Here is a 21,861-nt window from a genome sequence, read left to right as displayed (position 1 = left end):
ATGCATCCATCTGTTAACGGTGGTTGCCACTCAGCATTCTCTGATGAAATGTCTTTCCTTTTGCTTACCCACATTTTCTAATTTTTCTCCAGAGGCCATGATTACTTGGTCATGATCCCAGGGTCCTGGGATGGAGCCCTGCATCGGGTTCCCTGCTCCGTGGGGGGCCTGCTTCTCCCTCTCCCACTCCCCCCTGCTTGTGTTCCCTCTCTCGCCATGTCTCTCTCTGTCAAATAAATAAATAAAAATCTTAAAAAATAAATAAAAAAAGAATAAGGAGGATGGAAGTGGCAAGGAGCAAAGTCGGGTGGTATGGGTGGTACCCTGAGCGGGCCGGGTGGGGGTTCTGCGTTTCCACCAGGAAGGCGGGGCTTATTTGCATAAGCTAAACGAGGGGATTCCAGCCCCGCCCTTCCAGCCTGAGGGCGGCCGGGCGCAGTCGGGGCTCGGGGCGCACGTTGGTGCGGTCTGGCGGCTTGCCGCCTGCCTCTCCGGACTGCGCGCCCCGGGGCAGGGCTGGCTGAGTCTGCTGGCCGGTGCCCAGCGGGCGCTGAGGGGGCGGGGAGGAAGAGCAGCGGCGCACGTGGGGTGGGAGCAGGAACCCCGGGCTGCGTGCGCCTGGTCTCCAGGGGCGGCCAGGTGCTGAGTCTAACTTTCCCTCGGGGCTTCTGTTCCCTAGATCCACTTCCCGGATGTGGAGCGGGTCGAGTGGGCCAACAAGGTAAGGCTGAGGTGGGCCTGGCGGGGCTGGCCTCCTGGGCTGAGTGACCCCACACTGGATGCGGGCGAGGTGGCCACGGACAAAAGCCTGCTGGCAGTAACCTTGCCTGCTCCCCCTTCCTACCCTCAGGGTTCTTCTCGTTACCAATGACTTTCTTTAAAAAACAAACACACCTTTTTTTAGTGTGAAATGAATGCAAGGCGGTAGCAGAAATATTAGAAAATACAGGGAAGGATAGAGAAAAATGCGGCCCTGCAGGAGGCCAAGGTCAGGGCTTCCTAGGGAGAGGAGGGCGGGCGGTATCCCACCACCGCTGCGACCCTTCGCCAGCCCACATCTGCTCCCTCTCCGAGCGGTTCCCTCATCCGTGCCATGGGAATAATTATGGTCCCTGCCTTGTGAGGTTGTGAGGATTCATGAGGTAAATGAAAGCCCCACAGTGCCCGGGCCGTCAGGAACACTGTCATCGTCGGAATGACTGCTGTTAGATCCTGGGGGGAGCTCCCTTGGGCCCTGCCGCCCGAGGCCTCAGGGAGGGCCCAGCTCTGTGATTGCTGGTCTGGCCCTTTCTTACAGATGAGGAACAGAGTCTGGCCCCTGGCTGATCAGCCCAAACCTGTCTCCTAGATGTGGAGACTCCAGTATCTTCCCACCCCTTCAAGTATCCTGATTTGGGACTTTTTCTAATACAGACCTTGCCTCTGTTCTGGTTAGAACAGCCTGTAGCAGGAATGACTTAAGTTTAGGCATAAAGAAGGACTTCCTGATGGTTTTTGAGCCAAGGCTGATAGTCTCGTGTTACCAGAAATGTCATTGCCAATGTGGATCAAAAACCGTTCCCAGCCTGCTGGCAGAAGTTGGAGGAAGTGGACTGCTCCTTTCCAAGGATTTCTGTGGATTAATGCAGGGCTCAGGGCCCCTGGGACAGACTGTGTTCTTCCTGCCCGTGTGTCCACTAGTTCACGGGTGCCCTCGTGTGTTCCATCCTTCTTTCTTGCACTGACACACAGAGCCCCACACAAGGTGCTGGGGATGTCTGACTGGTGCGATGAGCCTCCTGCCCTCAGCTCAGGGCATGGATGGGGAGACAGCTGTGTAGACAAGACCACACACTGGGGCACCACGTGTGTCCGGTCTTGGTGCTCAAGACCACAAAGCAGCGAGTCAGGAAGCTGGGACCAGCCCTGACGGGGCCCTTGAGAGAGTTGGGGGCAGTAGAGCCCTGAAACCTCACTGCCTGAGCCTCCTCTGATGATGGGTCTGGGGAGCGCAAGGTACATCTGTAAACTATGACCCACGTCCAGGAGGAGGAGGAGGGCGAAGCCTTTGGCCCAGAAAGAACATGTCTGCCACTGCTGCTCCTTTCCTACCCGTCCCTGGCACCCTCCCCACCCCTCCCTGGCGCCCTCCCCAGTACCCTCCCCCTCCCCCGCGCCCTGCCCTCCCTTGCTTCCCAGACCTGGGCCATGAGTCGCTCTGCTGCAGAGATCAGCCAAAGGCGGCCTTTTCTGATTGCTAGAATAAGTTAAATCCACAGGAAGCAGTCTAACTTTGTTTTCTGTGATTTCTTTTCCTTACGCCTCTGGTACCTGCTACTTCTTGATTATACCACAGTGTCGACTCTGATAGCTTCTGTTTTAGCACAGAATCATAAGTTTCATAATACTAAGTTTAGTGACTATTTCATGGTACTCTGCAAAACAGCACCAAATCTTGGGGTCCCACTGCCTGGGCACCTGTGAGAACCACTGCTGTAGTTATGCAATGTTTGATGGACACATGAACGGATGCGGGGGAGATGGCTGGGCAAGCAGGCCTGTGGGTGCTGCAGCATAAGGGCCACGGGACCCCCAGCCCTGGGTTGGGTTGTCCTGGGCAGCCCTGGGTCTTGGGTGGGGGAAACAGACCTGACCGCCAAGAGCCTCCTCTTGTTGCCACAGATCATCTGTCAGACCTGGCCCTACCTGAGCATGATCATGGAAAACAAGTTCCGGGAGAAACTCGAGCCCAAGATCCGGGAGAAGAGCATCCACCTGAGGACCTTCACCTTCACCAAGCTCTACTTTGGACAAAAGGTGGGTGATGTCTCAGGAGGGGCAGTCTGTCTACCATGGAGTCTTTTCTCTGTCCCAGACCCTGCCTCAGGTCACTCACCTGACTGAAAATAGCCCAAGGGAGCTCCCTGGGGATGCCACCCCCACCTGCACTTTTCAGCCTCTCAGCCTCAGTGTAGACCCTGCACCCCCGCGTCCCAGCACCAACATCTCTGCAGGTTCAAAGGAAGCCTGGCTCAGAGAGAACAAAAAGGAAAGGTGGGAAATGAGTCCACTTCTCTTGAGCCAAAATTTGAAAACGTGCCATGCAGTAGAAGCCAGCCAGATACGAAAATGTACAAGTCATGCTTGCTAAGGCCTCAGCGAGGAAGAACACACCCCCCGGGGAGGGGGGCAGTGCCTCAAAGCAGGGGACAGTTCTCCACCAGTTGATCGGTTCTGTCAGTTAGGGTCACAAGCCTCACACTACTTCTGCGAAGCTAATAGGTGACTCAGGCTAGAAGAGGTTTGCGTTTGACATACCCAACATCATGTCCCTATTCTTGACGGCTTCTTGCCCCACTTCTGCTGTCCCAAAGTGCCCCATTGATATGAGTCTTATTTTTGTCATTTGGCTCCATCAGTAGAGCATGTGACTCTTGATCTAGGGATTGTGAGTTTGAGCCCCACGTTGGGCGTAGGGTTTACTTAAAAAGAACTGCATCCCGTGGGCACAGGACTGCCTGATGTCCGTCCCTTGGTAAACCAGACACATTGGCATCTGGTCTGCTGCGGGACAGGCAGGTGTCAGAGCGCAGGCCAGCCTGCCCCGCTAGCCGCCTGAGTAGGGAGGGCAGTGGGCCTGCCAGACCCATGGAGATTCTGGTCTGTGCCTCTCAGACTCAGCCAGGACTCGTTTGTCCCGCATCTGTTAGTTCCTTTGTTCATTCCCTGCTTCATTCGTGTCGACTCACGGAACATGGCTGTGTGCAGAGGCACCGTAGACAGAAATGGGTGTGACTGTGCCCCTGCCTTTGGGAAGGTCCCTGTCCTGTTATGGAGACAGACACACAAACTGGTGGGCCACCACACGGCTGTGTACTCCTCCGTGCAGGAATGCTCGAACTCAGGAGTGGAGGGGTGTTGGGGGCTGTGGTCGTCCGGGAAGACTGACGGGAGTGAGTGATGTCTGAGCCGGCATTTGGAGGATTCAGCAGACTGCTGTGTTTAGAGAAGAGCCCGATGCCTGTGGGATGTGGTGCTGTTGGGAAGCCATCCCTCGCCACAGCAGAAGCAGGCCCAGCAGTGACTCCAGGCTGCAGGAGGTCCCTTACAGTGCCCCACTCTCCTCCCAGGCTTCCGCTGGCTTTTCTGGGTCTTTACCATCCAGGCCCTGGAGGCCAGGGTGGAGCCAGGTGCCATGCAGCCTGAAGTGCCTATGATTTGGAGGACACTCTTAAAAAAAAGGACATAAAATTTAAAATGTAAAATCAGGACAAAAATGAATATTAAATAAATATGAGAAAGAATAGGAAACCACAGCAAATTAAACACTTTAAAAAGCTGACATATTTTGGCGCCTGGGTGGCTCAGTCGTTAAGCGTCTGCCTTCGGCTCAGGTCGGGATCCCAGGGTCCTGGGATCAAGCCCCGCATCAGGCTCCCTGCTCAGCGGGAAGCCCGCTGCTCCCTCTCCCACTCCCCCTGCTTGTGTTCCCTCTCTCGCTATGTCTCTCTCTCTGTCAAATAAATAAATAAAATCTTTAAAAAAAGAAAAAAGCTGACATATCACACACATCACAAACTCTGGAAAAACCATGTGATGATTTTAATTAACTGCTCAAGATGTCCCTATAATACCCTTTTTTTTTAAAGATTTTATTTATTTATTTGACACAGAGAGAGATCACAAGTAGGCAGAGTGGCAGGCAGAAGGAGAGAATAAGCAGGCTCCTCACTGAGCAGGGAGCCCGACGCGGGGCTCGATCCCAGGACCCCGGGATCATGACCTGAGCCGAAGGCAGACGCTTAACCAACTGAGCCACCCAGGCGCCCCCTATAATACCTTTCGCCTTGCATTTTTGGCTCCATACTCTTTGATAAGCTTTTTATGTGACAGTGCATTTGTAAACGTCACTTTCTCTTTTTTTAAGACTTTATTTTTTTACTTGAGAGAGAGAGAGGGAGCACAGAGGGAGAGGGAGAAGCAGCCTCCCCACTGAGCAGGGAGCCCAACGTGGGACTCGATCCCAGGACCCTGGGATCATGACCTGAGCCGAAGGCAAACGCTTAACTTACTGAGCCACCCCGGTGCCCTGTAAATGTCACTTTCTAAAGAGAGAATAGAAAGATAATGGAATCTCCTCTAGTATGACTGATTAATTTTTTTTCTCCGTTTCATTGTGAAAAATCTCAAACATACAGAAAACAGAGTATTATGCAGTGGACCCTCTGGATCGTATGCTAACCTTTTGTTATATTTGCTTTAGCACATATCCACACATCTTCTTTTCCTCCTCACTTTTTTTTAATGCATTTTAAACTAGATTGCAGAATGAGTAAACTTCACCCCTAACTAGTTCATCATGCATATAACTCAAATTCAAACGATACTTTTTTTTATTCTTAATAATCAGAGCCCACTCCAATGCCCACTAGCCCCCTGACAGGAGGCAAAAAGAGGAGTGGAGTGGGGGAGATTACTTAGGAGCTCAGCCCTCGGCCCCAGAGGCTAGGGGACCACGGCCGTGGTGTGGGACACTTGAACTTCTAGGGTCAGATCCCTGCCTTCTTCTCTCTTGCCCTTGGGGGGCCAACTCCTACTCATATGCCAGAACTATTTAAACGCCACCTCCTCCAAAAGCATCCACTACCCTCGGTCTCCCGAAGGAAGGCACTCCTGAAGTCCCCTGATCCCCATGTGACAGCAGAGGCTGCAGCTCATCACACCCTGCCCCCACCACTGTTTCCTCTGCTGGGCTTCCAACCCATGAGGGCAGGCTCAGCCTGTCTTGCTCCTTACCTTCTCCCCAGGCTAATGCCTGGCATGGAGCAGGTGCTCTGTGAATGTAACATCTGTGGTAGGAGAGAGAGAAGGAAGGTTGCATATCCTAGGGAGGGGAGGTGTCATAGGTCCAAGGACAGACGGGCCACAGTGTGAATTTCTGTGTTTGTGCCGCATCCCAGGAGTGTAGTGGTCACGTTGTTGTGGACAAAGCCAGTGCTGGGCAGGGGGCCAGCAGCCATCCCTTGCTGCGAGGTCTCCTTTGACCTAGCCCTCTCGCCTCTCTTCCAGGGCCCCCGCGTCAATGGGGTCAAGGCGCACACTAACCAGCGCAACCGAAGACGGGTGGTCCTGGACCTGCAGATATGGTGAGCCCCCTTGCCTGCGCGGGCCAGGTGCAGGGGACAGAGGAACACCGTGGGAGAACAGCCAGTTTGAAGATGGAGTAGTGTAGTTAACATTCTAATTTGGGTGGGAAAGCACCTCACAGCACCCCCCCATTCCCCCCCCCGCCCCCCGCCACCGCCCTGGGCTGGAGCACAAGGTCCCTGCTTGGGACGGGAAGAGTATCAGGAGAATGGATAGTCCCAGGGAAGCCGCTTCTGTTTGACCCCTCAGCCCAGGCCTCGCTTCTCCCATCAGACTAGGCACCAGGCAGGCTCTGGGTCCCAAGGCCCAGGCCGCAGAGCTTTCTTGGAGGTCAGGGCTAGTCACCTGGAGGCTCAGACCAGCTGCCTTAAAGAGGATGGAGAAAGAGGGAGCAAGTACGACAAGAAGATGTGGGGACTTGTGGTAAGGCCCAGGGAGCTCTGAGCACAGGCTGGGAGAGATCTGTGGGAGAGCCGGACTCTGGAGCCTAAGGGAAACAAGGATGCAAAGATACAGGAGTGACTGGTTCGGTGGGTTGGGCAAAGGTACCTCTTTTGAAAGATGTTTGTAGCAGGCTTGAGTCTGAGAGAAGGGACATTTAGTCTAGGAAGTCTTCCTGGAGGTGGTGAGCTTTTAATTGTGCTTTAAAGGACCAAGGATTAGGGGTGCGTGGGTGGCTTAGTCGGTTGAGCATCCGGCTCTGTTTCGGCTCAGGTTATGATCTCACAGGTGTTGGGGTCCAGCTCTGCGCTCAGTGGGGACTCTGCTTGAAGATTCTCTTCCTCTGCCCTTCCGCTCATGCACTCACTCGTGCTCTCTCTCTAAAATAAATCAATCTTAAAAAAATGAAAGGACCAAGAATCAACTGTGAAAGTTCCAGAACGTTGCATTCCTCTCCAGCGTCTCATTTCCTGTCCTTAGCCCAGAGGCTGGCGCTGAGAGCATATTGGGTAGATCGGAGCCCACTCTGGGAACACCCATCCCCACTTGGGGGACGTGTTGGGATGATGATGGCTATTGGGCACTCCTGGCCCCAAGGCTCTGCCACCAGAACCGCCAGCGTCACCTGGCACCCACTTAGCTTCTCAGCCAGCTCAGGCAGCCCCTGGGGTCCCTAGGTTGCCCCCCTTCCAGAGGGTACCCAGCGTTTCTGTGACGTCCAGCCCCTCCACCTGTCCTGCACATATTTGAAGGCTGCCCCCTCTCTCCTCTTCGTCTTCTCCTTCAGTCCTTTGACGGGGTCTCAGGATCTTTACCCTCAAAGGCACCCATTCTGTGCTCCCTGTGCCCATCGCTTGGTAAGAGCCGCCAGCTAGACTCAGGTTCCTGTGTCCCCAGGGAAGAGACCTAAGCAGAGACAGGGTCGGTGCAGAGCAGCAGCAGAGGGGTGGGTGGTATGTTCATCAGGAGCCCCTCCTTCACATCTGTGGGCTGTCGTGGGGCAAAGTGGTGCCCAGAGTCACTGACCTTGTGGGCAGAGGATGTGCATGGGGCCCCTGGGTACAGGGACCTGGGGGCTGCCTCCCAGGCCTGGGCCTAGGTCAGTGTTGCTGCAGAGCTGAGAGAGGCTGTGGCTTTGAGGAGGCCAAAGCCAGGTGATGCAGGGCTCAGGCCTGGTGGCTGGCTGCCTGAGCCCGGGCTGTGTGGCCCTGGGCAAGTTTCCTGGTCTCTCTGAGCGGTGGACCTGCCCTTCCTCCCGGCCTTCCTTCTCCCTCCCCACTTTCAGCTACATTGGGGACTGTGAGATCAGTGTGGAGCTGCAGAAGATACAGGCTGGTGTGAGCGGGATTCAGGTGCGTGGAACCTGGCGGCATTGCCCCCCACCCTTCCTGCCCCTGGGGTGGGAAGCTGGGCAGGGGGAAGCCGGCTCTCACTGGAGCGGGCTGCAGAAAAGGTGAGGACACCACACACAGGCTGATAATGATCAAGGGGCTCCAGGCCGGAGGTCGCAGGCCCGGAAAGTGGTGACTGGGCTTTACCAACCTTCTGCTTGGCCCCGGGGCCCCACACCTGCCTCTGTTTGTTCAAGTCCCCCCAGGGAGACATGAGCTGCCCAGGGAAGGGCGAGGTTCTGCTTATGGAGTAATGCAGAAGCCGTGCTTAGAAACAGGGTGTGGATCAAGGAAGGGGTAAAGAGCCTGTGGCAGAGGAGGAGTACCGGCGCGGGGGCCCTGCTGGCTGGGCTGGCCGGAGATGGGGGCAAGGCTGCAGGCCCCTCAGGCCCAGCGCACCTGTGGACAGCAGTGGTGGCTAGCCCACGGCCCCTGGTCACCAGCAGAGGGGTAGCAGCCCTGTGCAGGTTTCTGTCCCCCGTGTGTGGTTCCTGTTGCCACAGCAGGTGGCCCTGACATTTGGGGGCAGCATGGGCATGAGCACGGCAGGTGCAGGGAGAAGGGAGGCTGAGGTCCTGTTTGCGCCCTCCATACCCCTCCAGTTGCAGGGCACGCTGCGGGTCATCCTGGAGCCCCTCCTGGTGGACAAGCCCTTTGTGGGAGCCGTGACTGTGTTCTTCCTCCAAAAGCCGGTAGGTCCTGCGGAGGGACACAGGCCCGTGTTTCCCTGTGAGTAAGCACTCGCCTGCTGGGCCCCAGGTGCTAATGTGAGTCCAAGGACGGAGCTGCCGAAACCAGCCTAGACCCGGGCACTCCACACTCCTCGTGTCCCGCGTCTGAGGCAGCCTGAGGGGCTCGGCCCTGCTCTCCCCGAGAGCAGGAAGCAGCTCGCAGGAGCGGCTTGCCCGGGTCACACAGAGGGTCCGAGGTGGACAGGAGTGTGTCTCTCAGACCTCTTAGTCCAGGCCGGCCTGTGGCCCTGTGCACTGCTCCACTCCTGGCTGGTCCTGGCAGGGAGGCGGCAGGCCTGGCAGCCCCGGGCATCCCAAGCCGAGGCCTGCGTAAGGCTGAGGGGTGCCCTCACCTGCCTGACACCCCTGTTGGAGGTGCCCCCCCCCCCGCAGCCGGCTATGTTCTCCATGCTGGTGGGTGCCAGGGACTTGGCAGAGGGACCTCAGCCTTGGGCTTCTGGCTTCTTCCAGTCTAACAGCCTCCCTCTGCCCCTGCAGCATCTGCAGATCAACTGGACAGGCCTGACCAACCTGTTGGATGCGCCAGGAATCAAGTAAGTGCGCCGCAGGAGCTGCCGGGCGGACGCCGGAGTGGGGCCCTCCACGGCTGGGCGGCCCGTGACTGGCGCGGCACAGCGGCTGTGCCCTCCTGCCCGGGGCCCCGCGGGAGGAGTGGCGCTTGCACCAAGCTGTCCCTGCTCTGGCGGGAAGAGGGGAGGTGTGTCTGGAGAGGGAGCGGAAGGCTAACAGTGTTGCTTGGCCTCTGTGGGCAGGCACTGCACCCGGAACACACACCCACCCCCCCAAATGCCCGGGCACGCACTGGCCAGATGAGCTGTCCTGGGGGAGGCCATGGGGGCTACTGAGAGCACAGGCTCTGGAACCACACCCAGCCAGACCAGGGTCCTGGCTCGGTCACTCAGCGCTGTGTGATTTCAGACAATTTACTTTACCCCTCTGGGCTCTCCCTCCGTGAAAGGGGAGCCTTCTCCTTCTGTGTTGTGGTCCTGGGAGGACACTTAGGTGTGTGCGGTGACACAGTGGGGTGGACACACACTCCCTTCAGCTGCACCCCATCCCCTCCCCGACCCAAGGGTGTGGTGAGATGCCCACAAGGCCCCCCCGCCCCCAGCCATGGTCGCAGGGGGCTGCTGTCCCAGCAGAGGCCAGTGAAGAGAAGCTGGTCCGGGAAATTCCACATTCCTGGGACTGGCTGTGGGGGCCGCTGCCCCCCCGAGAGGAGCAGAGGAGGGCTCCGACCTCATGTGGACACATGTCCCCACGAGGGCGGGACAGTCGGACTGACCAGGGCAAGCTGGGGCTTACCAGGCTCAGGCACGTCCCCTGCCTGCAGGAAGGACCACTGGCCCCCTCACCACGGATGCTCCCACTGATCTTGGCCCCCTGGAGTCAGAGACTCCAGTGGCACAGTGCGTTCAGCAGATGTTTACTGAGTACCTGCTGCGTGCTAGTCCTGTTCTCGGCACCATCCCTGCCCCTCTCCTGGGGAGATGGAGTCCGGCAGTAGACAGGGAATTCTGATGGGATGTCCGGGAGTAGAAGGGCCACGGGAGCAAACCCTTAGCTAGCACTTACTGTGCACCAGGCGCTGTTCTCTGCACTTGATGTGTTTTAACTACTCCTCGTACCAACCCTGGGAGGTAGTATTAATATCCTCAGTTTAGAGATGAGGGAAGAGGTCCAGAGAAGTTAGCAACTTACCCAACGTCACACAGCTCATGGGTCATGGAGCCGAGATTGGCACACAGGCTCCAGGTCACCCCTCTTAGCTACCCACTGTGCTGCCTCAGAGAACAAAGCAAGATGAGGAAGAGGGTGGCCCGGGGCTGTCAAAATGTATGCCCCACATCCCCCCAGGCCAGGCAGGCTGGAGTCAGGGCTGTTCTCTCCCGGGCAGGGCCCACCCCACCCACCAAGCTCTGCTCCTGGTTCCGGTTCTGGGGCTGGCTGGAGGGGCAGGTGACCTGGGGAAGGTAGTGCCACCCCTCCACAGCTGGCCGTGCCCACTGCCCCCAGTGAGGTGTCAGACAGCCTGCTGGAGGACCTCATTGCCGCCCACCTGGTGCTGCCCAACCGTGTGACTGTGCCTGTGAAGAGGGGGCTGGATGTGACCAACCTGCTCTTCCCTCTGCCCTGTGTGAGTACCCGCACTGGCCACAGAGCACTGGGCCCGGGACCGAGGGACACACAGGCTGGCGGAGGGAAGGCATTCTCACATGACGATTGTCTCTGTCCTGTGGGAGCGTGGCACCCTCATTTTATTGGGTGAAGACGGAGTCTTGGGAAGGTTGACTGGCTTGCCCAAAGCCACCCATCTAAGGAGGGGCAGAGCCCAGGTGGCGTTCCTTCCTGGATCCTGGCCCCCCCTCTACCGCCTGGGTTGGGGACTTTGGGTAGTCACCCCTGCCCCTAGGAAACTCCAGGAGACTCCTGTCCTCCCTTCAGGAACATGAGGCTCCCTGGACTCCATCATTTGGGGGTGGAAAGGATCCCTGGGATAAATTGGGGAGAATATTCAGTCAGCCCGGGACGTGGGGCTTTCTTGTGTGCTCAGCCCTGCTGCCCCCTCTATCCTGGGCCCCGCTTGGGAGGCCTCTGAGCACAGACACACGGCCTCCCTACAGAAGGTGCCCTTCAGGACAGGCGGTCAGGGCTCAGGAGAGGGGTACGTGCCCAATGCACCATCTGTGCCAGGTATGAGGTATCAGCCTGCTCCAGCTGCACCCAGGAGAGGCCCGGGCTGGCCAGGGAGGCAGCGCATGCGTCCTCACAGCCTTCCCATGGTGACACGTGGGCTTCATCCCACACTGTGTGTGGCAGTCTCAGAGTAACAGCTCAATACCATCACCTGCATCACCATTACTGAAAACAGTCTGTCCTTGGGATATATGCCCAAGGTGTACTGGCAAGTGGCTATGATTTAAACCCACTTGGAATACTTCTGTGTGTTTGTGACGACTGGCCATGAATATTTACACTGATTTGTTTCATTCCATTTTCTATTTTTAGGGCTTAATTTTGACCGTAACTTCCTTTTACCATCATGCAAAATATTTGCAAGCTTCCAAAATCCAATATAAAAAACAAATTCTGTTTTAAGGAGTCTGGCTTCTGTCCCTTGTTCTCTCCACCTAACCTCCACCCTCCTCCTATAAGTGATGGTTTATCCTTCCACTGTTCCTTATTTATTTTCTAATATGAGCAGATGCACGTACAGTTGTGTGCATATCTAATTATGTTCACGTTCCCCTTCTCTGATGGATGGCAGTGAACTACAGTTTTCTCCACCTTGCTTTTGTCGCTCCCTATGTCCTGGGCGCCCCTCAGTGACAGCGCAGAGCCCTTCCTCCTGCAGCCGCACCGTGCCCCGTGGTGTGAGTGGCTGTTACCGAGCTAGTTCCGAGCGACAGTGAGTTGTGTCGGTCCTTTCACAATTACCGATAGTGCTGTCATGAATAGCCTCGTACATGTCTTTTTATATTTTTACCAGTATCCTCTTAGAGCTGGAAGTGGGATTGCTGGGTCAAAGGGTAAATGAGTGTGTATCTACTGATTTTTTTTTTCACTTTCATTCCAGTATGGTTAACATACAGTGTTAGATTAGTTGCAGGTATATAGTGAAGTGATCCAGCAATTCAGCAATTCCGCCAATTCCTCAGCCGCTTACCATGATAAGTGTACATGTATCTACTGATACTTTAAACAGTTCCAGGCAGGAGCCCTTACTGGCCCCATGAAGTGGGTTTCCTAATTCTTGTGCTCTCTTCTGCCTTAGGACAAAGCTGGGGGGGTGCGGAGTCAGTGCGGGGCCTTTATGAGCACAGGGACCCACTGCCCACAGCAGGCAGTACCCATACGGGTATACGGGTGTGTACCCCTGGCTGTCAGAAAGAAATGACTAGAACTTGCTCTACATGCAGGTTAGAGAGAGGGCAGGGAGTACAGGAGGAAACCTCCTCGGATGGTGGTTGTTGACACAAGAGGAAACGGCTGCAGTCGAACAAGCCAGTCCCATGGCAGGTTGGAGGCGAGCAAGGTCGGGAGGGCCCGGACGGTGGGCAGGGTGTCGTGATGCAGCGGACAGAGCCCTGGGCCCTGACATCACTTGCTGTATGGCTTTGGCGGGGACACTGCCGTAGCTGGTTCTGTCTCCCATCTAGACATGGAGAAAGTGAGGTGGGCCTGGGGTGATGTCTGATGGCTTCAGCCCCGATGCTGCGGGCCTGGAGGACTGCCACAGCCCAGAAAGCGGCTGTGAGCCCTGGGCTGGGGCATTTTCCAGGGAGTGCTCAGGGTCCACTTGCTGGAGGCGGAGCAGCTGGCTCAGAAGGACAGCTTCCTAGGGGTCCGAGGCAAGTCAGACCCCTACGCCAAGATGAGCATTGGCCTACAGCATTTCCGGAGTAGGACCATCTACAAGAACCTGAACCCCACCTGGAATGAGGTATTTGAGGTGAGGGTCTCCTGGCTTCTTCTGATGCCCTTCAGGCTCCATGCTGGGTCATGCTGGGTCCAAACAAGGGAGGGCCTCACATACCCATGGGGCAACACTGGGCCCAAGGCATGGGCCTAGTTCCCACATCCACCAGGCTTCCAGAGAGGGGCTAATATGGCCCTGTTGGAGGGACAGCTCATAGGTGCATTCCCACCTCCCTTCCCCACCAGTCAGCTTTGTTGGAATTTTTCAAACCGGAGTATAAGACAGAACAGAACCTCAGAGTCAGTTCTGCCCAAATCCTCTCAACCTCCCCTGCCAGAGCCTGATGCCAGGAGCTTAAAGTTCTCCCTTAAATTCACCCACAATCGCTACCACTTGAAGAGTAGTACCCACAGCCTGTTTAGCACTCCAGAAGCTTTGAGCTCAGTTCAGAACACCCAGCAGCCACTGTCCCCTGAGCACCCACGCTAATCCTCCCTGTCCTGCCAGAGGGCATCACTCTCTTCTTAGAGGTGGGGTTCTCCAAAGGCACCGGAAGGCAGGAACCTGCCCAGGGCTCTGAACTGGCAGGTGGCAGAGCTGGAATTTGGCTCCCCTTGGGTCATGCTCGAGGCCTGCTTCATCAGCCGTTGTGGCCTGCAGACCAAGTCACCTGTCTCTCCTTCCAGTTTATAGTGTATGAAGTCCCTGGGCAGGACCTGGAGGTGGACCTGTATGACGAGGATCCCGACAGGGACGACTTCCTGGGCAGGTGAGGAGGAGGGCTGAGCGGGGCCCCGAGGGCATTGGGCTGGGCCTTGGGACACAGCAGCCCAGCTTCCACCACTCAGTGACCTGCACCCCTGGCTTCGTTACTCTGACACAGTGACTGTGTTAGGCAACTGGCTCCGTTGTTCCACGTTCCTGCCGCTAACCTCCTTTCTAGAAGTCTCCGGAGTGCCCAGCCCTGAGCGGGGCTTTGGGGATACCGAAGACCCCAAGGTTTGTGGACCGTGGGCTCTGCTTCCTGCACTCCCAATGATGATGCGCCCAGAATCCCCATCTGGAGCAGTCGTAGGAGCAAGCTGGCATGGATGGGCAGGTCCCCAGTGCCAAGGAGCCCTGGCCACTTGCTCTGGGGCAGAACCCAAACTCAGGGCTGTGGGAGGACTGAAATGGCTATGCATGCTGGGGCTGGCTATAGAAATTTCAAATTTACATGTCTTTTGGCCCGTTAGCCCCACTTCCAGGAATCTCCTGTAAAGTAAAAGCATTATACCTGAAACGCTCTGCAATGAGCAGAACTGTGGTGGCGAAACATGAATTGTCCAGCCTCAGAGGATACTGGCTGAATATGTGAATAAGTTTGCCATTGCCAAACTATAGAATATTCTGCAGCTTTTAAAAATGATGAGTAGTAGGATCTCTGTGTATTGATGTGGAGGACGCCAGTATGGGGGAGAAAGCAGCTGGAAGTGGCTTGTGCAGTCTGATTCATTTCTCCAGGGAGGACCCTCTAGTGTGTGTGTGAGCACCAAGAAGGGCGTGGAAGCTGCACAGCAGGCTGTTCACACTGCTCATGTCAGGGGGTTGGGATGAGGAGGCAGAAGAGTGTTTTACCCAAATTTTCACACCGCTGTATTGTTTAGCTTGTTTCCACGAACATGTAATTGTAAAAGCAGAAACAAAGCAAAGTGGGAGGGGCATGATCTGACAGCCTAAGAAACAGCTCACCACCAGATGTTATTTTTCTTTTCATCTTAATGGAAAAAGCTGCAGTTTTTGTATTGTTGCAATTAGAAGTGTGGCTTGTAGTTGGTGTTGGGACTGATTTCGAGTGTGTTCTGAGCTCAAGCACATTTCTAACGGCTACATGGTCTCCCCGCCGGCTGTCGGGAGCTCCCGCTTGGGCCTGGGTCGGGCAGGTGGAGGCACGCTGTGAACATGCCAACACACGCAAGCCAACTACACTTACCCTCGGAGGGCATCTGGGGTTGTTACAATGACTGTGGGAGGTGGTGCCGCTGGCATTTAGAGGGCACAGGACAGGGGAGCTAAATTCCTGCAATGCATGGGCAGTTCTGCACAATGAAGAATCATGCCATTCAAAACACCAGTAGCACCATCACCGAGAAATCCAGATCCAGTGTGTCCAGTGTCTGCTCATTCTCCTCTGGGGAACGGAGCCACCTGCCTGCCCAGGCAGCAGCCCTGATGGTCAGACAGTCCTTCATTTGTTTGAGTTGCAAGTGGTCTACCATGGGTTCCTTGGGCTGAATAAGCTCCCCTGCCATGAGGGCCGCACTCACCTCTGCGGCTTCTTGCCTCATTGGAGCCGAGCTGACTCCCTCTGTGTTCCAGCCTGCAGATCTGCCTCGGGGATGTCATGGCGAACAGAGTGGTGGATGAGGTAAAGACGGTGCCTGTAACCCCCTCCCTGTGGACATCCTTGTTTCCATCTGTCCGTAGAAGGACAGAAGCACTTCTATGATCACCTCTCCTGGTCCCTCAAGCCCAGAGCCCACCCCGTCTAGGCTGGGTCACCTTTTCCCTAAAGCCCCTACGAAGGCCCCCCCTTCCCAGGTCCCAGAAGGGAACTACTTGAAGAGGGTCAGTAGCACCTCACTGGCCCTTTCCCTGAGCTCTCCTCTCCCTCCTCCTGCAGTGGTTTGCCCTGCACGACACAACCAGCGGGCGGCTGCACCTGCGGCTGGAGTGGCTTTCACTGACTGCCGACCCAGAAGCTCTGGTCGAGGTGAGTGTGGGGTGTCAGTGCTCCCTAAAGGAAAGGCATGTGGGTGTGGTGGGGCGGGGGTGGGACTTGTGGCAGGGCTGGTCCGTGTGAGAGCGGTGTGGAAGGGGGCGGGATGAAGCCCCCAGATCCCACTCCCAGAATCGTCCAGCCAGCCCCACCTTCTGCAGAACCTGTCCCTCGGCCTCATCTCCACCCAGGGCAGCTCGTGGCCTCTCAGCAGGCAGCCTCTGAGCATCTCCGGGAAGATGGGATCCTCAAAAGCTGTTAGTGCTGGTCAGCCCAGTCCATGGAGAAGTACCCCCCCGTGTCTGACTTGAATCTGTCCTGCTGCAGTTGTAGACTCAGTCTCAACCAAAAGCTAGGTTGTGGGGAATCTTAGGGCTTGTCTGGAGTGCAAGGGCTGGCTGGCTTCCTTCTGCCATGAATAGGCTTCTCCAAAACCAGTCTGTGTCTCCTGATGCTGCAGCACCTAGTGAGGGTCTGTGTCTGCTTGTAGGACCAAGGTGGCCTTTCGACTGCCATGCTCGTGGTCTTCTTGGAGAGTGCCTGCAACCTGCCGGTGAGTGGTGACGTGACCAGTGTCACACCCTGCCTTGTGCCCGTCACTTGCAAATGTCCATGCGTCATTCATTTATCCTGTCCTTGTGCTACAGAGAAACCCTTTTGACTACCTGAATGGTGAATATCGAGCCAAAAAACTCTCCAGGTTCACCAAAGTAAGTGAAAGCAAGTCACGGCTCCTTTTCCCCAGAGTGACCACAGCCCTATCTCGTGGGTGATCATCTGTGCACCCACAGCCCAAGGATGACAAGAGTGCTGTTCATCAAGTCTGCTGTGTGCCAGGCACTGGGCTTTACAACTCGTCCCTCATGTTTATTATGCCCAAGTCCCATGATGAGTGTGTCTGTTTCTGTTGCCATCTTACAAGTAGCACCCAGAAGGTTAAGTACCTGGGTCACAAGTTAAAGAGCCGAAACTTGACCATTTCCATAGGCCCCAGGGAACAAGAGCCTGTGCCGAACCAGGCCCAGCTCCCGGCCTCTTGTCATTAACTTGGAACCTCTCCTGGGGTTAGCCCTGCCCTGGTGCTTGCACAGTTTTGGCAGCCCAGTGGCCCTGGGAGCACCATGGTAGGCTTCTCTCGACGGGAAGCGGTCGGTGGGTCCCAGATCCCACTGAAGCCCCGGGAGTTGGGAGGTACGGTGGGGTGGGGGGTGGTCTCAGGCCAGTGGTGCCACTTTCCTTGTTGTGGATTTGCCCTGCACAGAACAAAGTCAGCAGAGACCCTTCTTCCTATGTCAAGCTATCTGTAGGCAAGAAGACACAGACTAGCAAGGTAAGAGCTTGGTGCACAGCCAGGGGACAAGGAAAGGGGGCGCCCCACCTTTTCAAGGAGAGAAGAGAAGGGAAGGGAATTAGAGAACTGAATGCTTAGTAGGTGGCAGGTTACATTCTAGATAGTTTGTCTTCAGAACAACCTCACAAAATAGTTCTATAGTTTAAAAATCTGAGGGTCAGGGGGCACCTGGGTGGCTCAGTCGGTTAAGCGTCTGCCTTCAGCTCGGGTCATGGTCCTAGGGTCCTGGGATCGAGCCCCGCATCGGGCTCCCCGCTCAGCGGGAGGCCTGCCTCTCCCTCTCCCACTCACTCGCCCTGCTTGTGTTCCCTCTCTCGCTGTGTCTCTGTCAAATAAATAAATAAAATCTTAAAAAAAAAAAAGAATCTGAGGGTCAGAGATGAGTGACTTGCCCAAGAGCACCAGCTAGAAAGCAGCAGAAATCCTGTTGGGCCCCTCCCCTGGAAGTGAGCTCTAGTGCTGCTGGTATGCTTTTCAGCCCCTGCACAACTTCCTGGGACAGCTCCCGTCTGGCCTTTGGGTCTGGCTGCCCTGCTCTAACGCCTCCCCTAAGCTGTAGTGTGCGGCGCCTGACCCCGGGGCAGAGGCGGAGAAGGCTCCCGGGGACAGTGGGTGGCCAGCTGAAAGCAGAGGGCGCCAGTGTCCTGCGCTGCCCATCCTGACCCTTCAGTGATCTTACTCTCTTCTGTCCCCAGACCTGTCCCCACAGCAAGGACCCAGTGTGGAGCCAGGCGTTCTCCTTCTTTGTGTCCAGCGTGGCAGCTGAGGAGCTGCATCTGAAGGTTTGAAGTTGGGCGGCCGGAACAAAGCTAAGAAGTGTCTAAGCCAGGAGGGGTGGGGAGCTTGCTAATTCGCCTTGAGCAGGTTCTCCCAGCAGTAAAGTCAGCCCCTTGTGTGTGGGAGAGGATGCAGAGGCCCCACATCTTCATGAGGCTGGTGCCCAAGGGCACTGGGTAAGAGGCTGTGGAAGGACAAGCCCTCCAGGGCTCTCCCTGCAAGAGTCTTTCCAGTTGTTACCCAGCACCCAGAGTGGCCTGTGTTGGGATTATCCCAGGACCTTAATGATGATGTACTTCTTTAAGAAATAATTTAATCTTCACAAAAGATCTGTGGAAGAGAGATAGCTTCTTTATTTCACACAGAAGCAAAGAGAGGCTCAAACAGTGACTTAGTCATGAAAGCTTGAACAACAAACGGCCGAACTGGGATCTTTTAAGGCCCTCAGCCCATCAGTCCCTAAAGCCCCTGTGACTGAGCATCTGACGGACGCACTTGCCTCATAGAGCTCCTAACTGCCTCTACCCTGACTGCACACAGGGGAGGGGCCTGGGCCTAGTCCCGGGTTCTCAGGCAGGACCAGAGGCCGAGAGCAGCGCAGGACATGCTTACGGAAGTGAACTTAAGACTTGAATGGGGCCCAGGGAGAGGTGGTGGCGGGTGTGGGGCTTGGTTCTCCTGTTTTGTGACTGGCCCCCTGCCAGGTGCTAGATGATGACCAGGAGTGTGCTCTGGGAGTGCTGGAGTTCCCCCTGTGCCAGATTCTACCCCACACAGACCTCACCCTTGAGCAGCGCTTTCAGCTGGACCGCTCAGGCCTGGACAGCCTCATCTCCATGAGGCTGGTGCTTCGGGTAAATCTCTCCCCGTTCCCCAGGGTAGGTGAGGGGTGGAGCTCTGGCCGTGGAACCAGATGGACTAGCCCAGCACTGAGTACCTGCTCTGTGCTGAGAAGCTAGGAAATAGATCCATAGTTTTCATCAACTTTGGAATATTGTCAGCTTCAGATACTGCCTCTCCTATTCCTTTAATCCTTCACTCTAGAACTCCTGCACTGGACCTTCTCCCCGTCTCCTCCGTCCCTACCTGACCTCACTTTCATATTTTCTATTTCTTTATCTCTTGGTGCTACATTCTGATTTCCTCAGATCCGTCTTCTAGACCACTAATTCTTTTCTTTACATATTCATGGTTTTTATTTCAAAGGCTCTTTTTCATTTCTATCTTTTCCAAATCCACTGTGTCTGTTTCTATTCCATCTTTAATCATCTGAAAATACCTATGCTATAATGTGTGTCTGTGAATTCTATTATCTGAAGACCTTGAGAGTTAGATTTTGGTATTTGTTGTATCTGTTGATGCTTTTTCAGGGTGACTCATTTCTATGTTCGGTGACCTGGGTTGCAAACATATGTCGAGTGTTCTTTTGTGACCTAGATTGAGGTTGCTTGCTTCCAGGGAGGTTCTGTTTTTTGCTATAACTATGCACTTTGGGGGCATTACAAACTGGGTCCATTCTTAGGTTAATTTTTAAATTTTAGGTTTCAAGATTCCACAGGTATAAATATGAACCAAAATTCATATAAGACAGTCCTGTCAGGTGCCATAGTCTCAGGAAAGTCTTCAGTTCCCCCAGCAGGGTACAGGCAGAGATGGACATATTTCTCAGCAGTCTTTCTGGGGTCGGGGGTGGAATGTTTATCCTAGACTACTTTTTTTCCCCTAAAGAGACCCCACCTTCATGGTTCCTACTTCAGCTCTCAGCCTCACATTGACCCGAGGCCTCTTCTCCTTATTACCCCTTGGATTTTTCAAGGTTGATAAATGACCCTAGGAAAGCTTAGCCTTTATTTTTCAGTAACCCTAGGGGTTTTCCTTACTTTCTTGTAACTTTGGCTATGCATTTAAAAGGGATGTTTGTTTCATTTTATTAGTCATCCTATGCATTTAAAAAGGATGTTTGTTTCATTTTATTAGTCATCCTTAATGAGGAGTAATCAAAAACCAGAATTTTTGATCACTATAGTGCTAGAAATGGAAGTCCCTAGAAATGGTCTTGATGACGGGGGGGAAGGAGAAACACAATGGCTGGGGTTTGAAACTTCGGTTATAGGAGCACAGAGGGGTGTGTGGACAGGAAACACATTTTAGAGAAAGCAATGGTGAATAGGGTGACAGCTGGAAAGAGCCCTATCCAGAAGGCAGTGTGTGATATACGTGAAGGTTAAGGTAGAGGTGTAGATTCTGGGAGTCCTTTGCATAGAGGGACAGTACATGCTCTAAGAATGAGCCAGGTCTCCACCAGCCAGTGTGAGTGGGGGCCAGGACTGAGTCCTCATGAAGACTCACTATTGAGGCAGTAGTAAGGGAAAAAGAGAATAACTGGTTACAGGGACCCAGGGGCAGAGAGAGGTTAAGGAAGATATGGGGGTGGGGTGGGGAGAAATCCATTCGGTTGGGCAGTGAGGAAGGAACCATTTCCCAGAGGTTAAGGTGAGAGCAGAGGAAGAGAAAGTGGATGTGGGGGGGCCCAGCCCATAATCCTGTCATCTGCTTGCAGTTCCTGCGCGTGGAAGAACGAGAGATGGGGAGCCCATACACAGGACCTGAAGCCCTAAAGAAAGGTCCCCTGTTCATTAAGAAGGTGGACACCAACCAGGATCCCAAAGCCCCATCCCAGGGAGAGTGCCCTGCAGATCTGCCACGCCCTCCAGATTCTGCTTCTGATACCAAAGAAACCTCCAAGAGCACTATCACAGCCCCCAGTACCACTATTGCTGCCACCGAGCCCGTGTCCCAAGAGACAGTCCCAGAGCCCGAAGGCAAGGACAGTGCCAAAGGGCTCTCTGAGCCCTTGGGGAAGAAGAAGAGTTCGGCCACCATCTTCCTGACTGTCCCAGGTCCCCACTCTCCAGGGCCCATCAAGTCACCCAGACCCATGAAATGCCCTGCCTCCCCACTCGCATGGCCGCCCAAGAGGCTGGCTCCCAGCATGTCCTCGCTCAACTCCCTGGCCTCCTCCTGCTCTGACCTGACAGATATCGGCCTCAACATTGAGTATGCACCTCTCTGCTTAATCTTGTCTACAATGACCTGTGTGAAAAATACATTCCTGGATGGAAAAGTAGATACGAACTCACTTTTCTTTGCAAGTTCTGGTCTTTTAAAAAGTGGCTTCATGAGAGGCAGCATGGTATATGCTAGAAACACAGGGCAAGGGAGAAAGAGAGAGAAAGAGAGAGAGCAAGTACGTTCCCACGGTAACACAGGTGCTGGGCTTCGGTTGTTAAGGTTCCTTACCACAGAAACATTTCCTGAATTCTCAAGTGCACTGGGATGATATAGAAAGCTTAGAATGTGGAAATAGATCATCAATGGCTGCCATTTATTGTTAACTATGAGCTTAGCATGTTATTTAATTCCATCTTCACAATTACCCTAGGAGATAGAAGTTAATATCATAAAGGTCGAATAACTCACCGAAGGTCCCAGAGGAAATCATGGTATAAAGGCAGATCCCACTCCAGGGTTCATGTTCTTCCTACTGTGAAGTAGGATAATTACATGTGAATGGATGGAACTGACTTCTGACTGAAAGGAACCTGAGAATTATTAACCCACACAGCTCTATGCGCCTAAAGCAGGGCGTGCTTCTGTCTTAGGGGCTGGGGGAGAGGCCAACACCCATAATGGCAAGGGAAGTGACAAGCCCTTTCCTTACAGAGGCGGGGAGCTCAGACAGCGGAGGCTGGGTGAGGTTCAGCTCACCGTGCGTTACGTGTGTCTGCGGCGCTGCCTCAGCGTGCTCATCAATGGCTGCAGGTAACGGGGGGCTGGGGCCGGGG

At 54.8% G+C, this 21,861-nt stretch overlaps 1 protein-coding gene across 1 annotated transcript in view; it reads left to right on the top strand.

The window, feature by feature from the left end:
* Positions 1-21,861, top strand: part of ESYT3 (extended synaptotagmin 3) — a 49,710-nt gene that overhangs the window by 17,489 nt on the left and 10,360 nt on the right. Inside the window, exons 2-19 of the mRNA XM_025881657.2 lie at positions 680-721; positions 2,662-2,796; positions 6,049-6,125; positions 7,853-7,919; positions 8,561-8,650; positions 9,188-9,243; positions 10,727-10,847; positions 12,993-13,163; positions 13,817-13,899; positions 15,489-15,537; positions 15,793-15,882; positions 16,379-16,441; positions 16,536-16,598; positions 17,150-17,218; positions 17,935-18,021; positions 18,721-18,870; positions 20,577-21,073; positions 21,740-21,838. Coding sequence (XP_025737442.1) covers positions 680-721; positions 2,662-2,796; positions 6,049-6,125; positions 7,853-7,919; positions 8,561-8,650; positions 9,188-9,243; positions 10,727-10,847; positions 12,993-13,163; positions 13,817-13,899; positions 15,489-15,537; positions 15,793-15,882; positions 16,379-16,441; positions 16,536-16,598; positions 17,150-17,218; positions 17,935-18,021; positions 18,721-18,870; positions 20,577-21,073; positions 21,740-21,838 — 2,009 coding nt within the window. The remainder of the gene's footprint in view (positions 1-679; positions 722-2,661; positions 2,797-6,048; positions 6,126-7,852; positions 7,920-8,560; positions 8,651-9,187; positions 9,244-10,726; positions 10,848-12,992; positions 13,164-13,816; positions 13,900-15,488; positions 15,538-15,792; positions 15,883-16,378; positions 16,442-16,535; positions 16,599-17,149; positions 17,219-17,934; positions 18,022-18,720; positions 18,871-20,576; positions 21,074-21,739; positions 21,839-21,861) is intronic.

This window comes from Callorhinus ursinus, unplaced genomic scaffold, assembly GCF_003265705.2.
Source record: "Callorhinus ursinus isolate GAN/ISIS: 27379988/994484 unplaced genomic scaffold, GSC_fseal_2.0 scaffold1, whole genome shotgun sequence".
In the NCBI taxonomy this organism is placed as follows: domain Eukaryota; kingdom Metazoa; phylum Chordata; class Mammalia; order Carnivora; family Otariidae; genus Callorhinus; species Callorhinus ursinus.
Note: the sequence above shows the minus strand (reverse complement) of the source record. Positions and strands in the feature narration are given on the sequence as shown.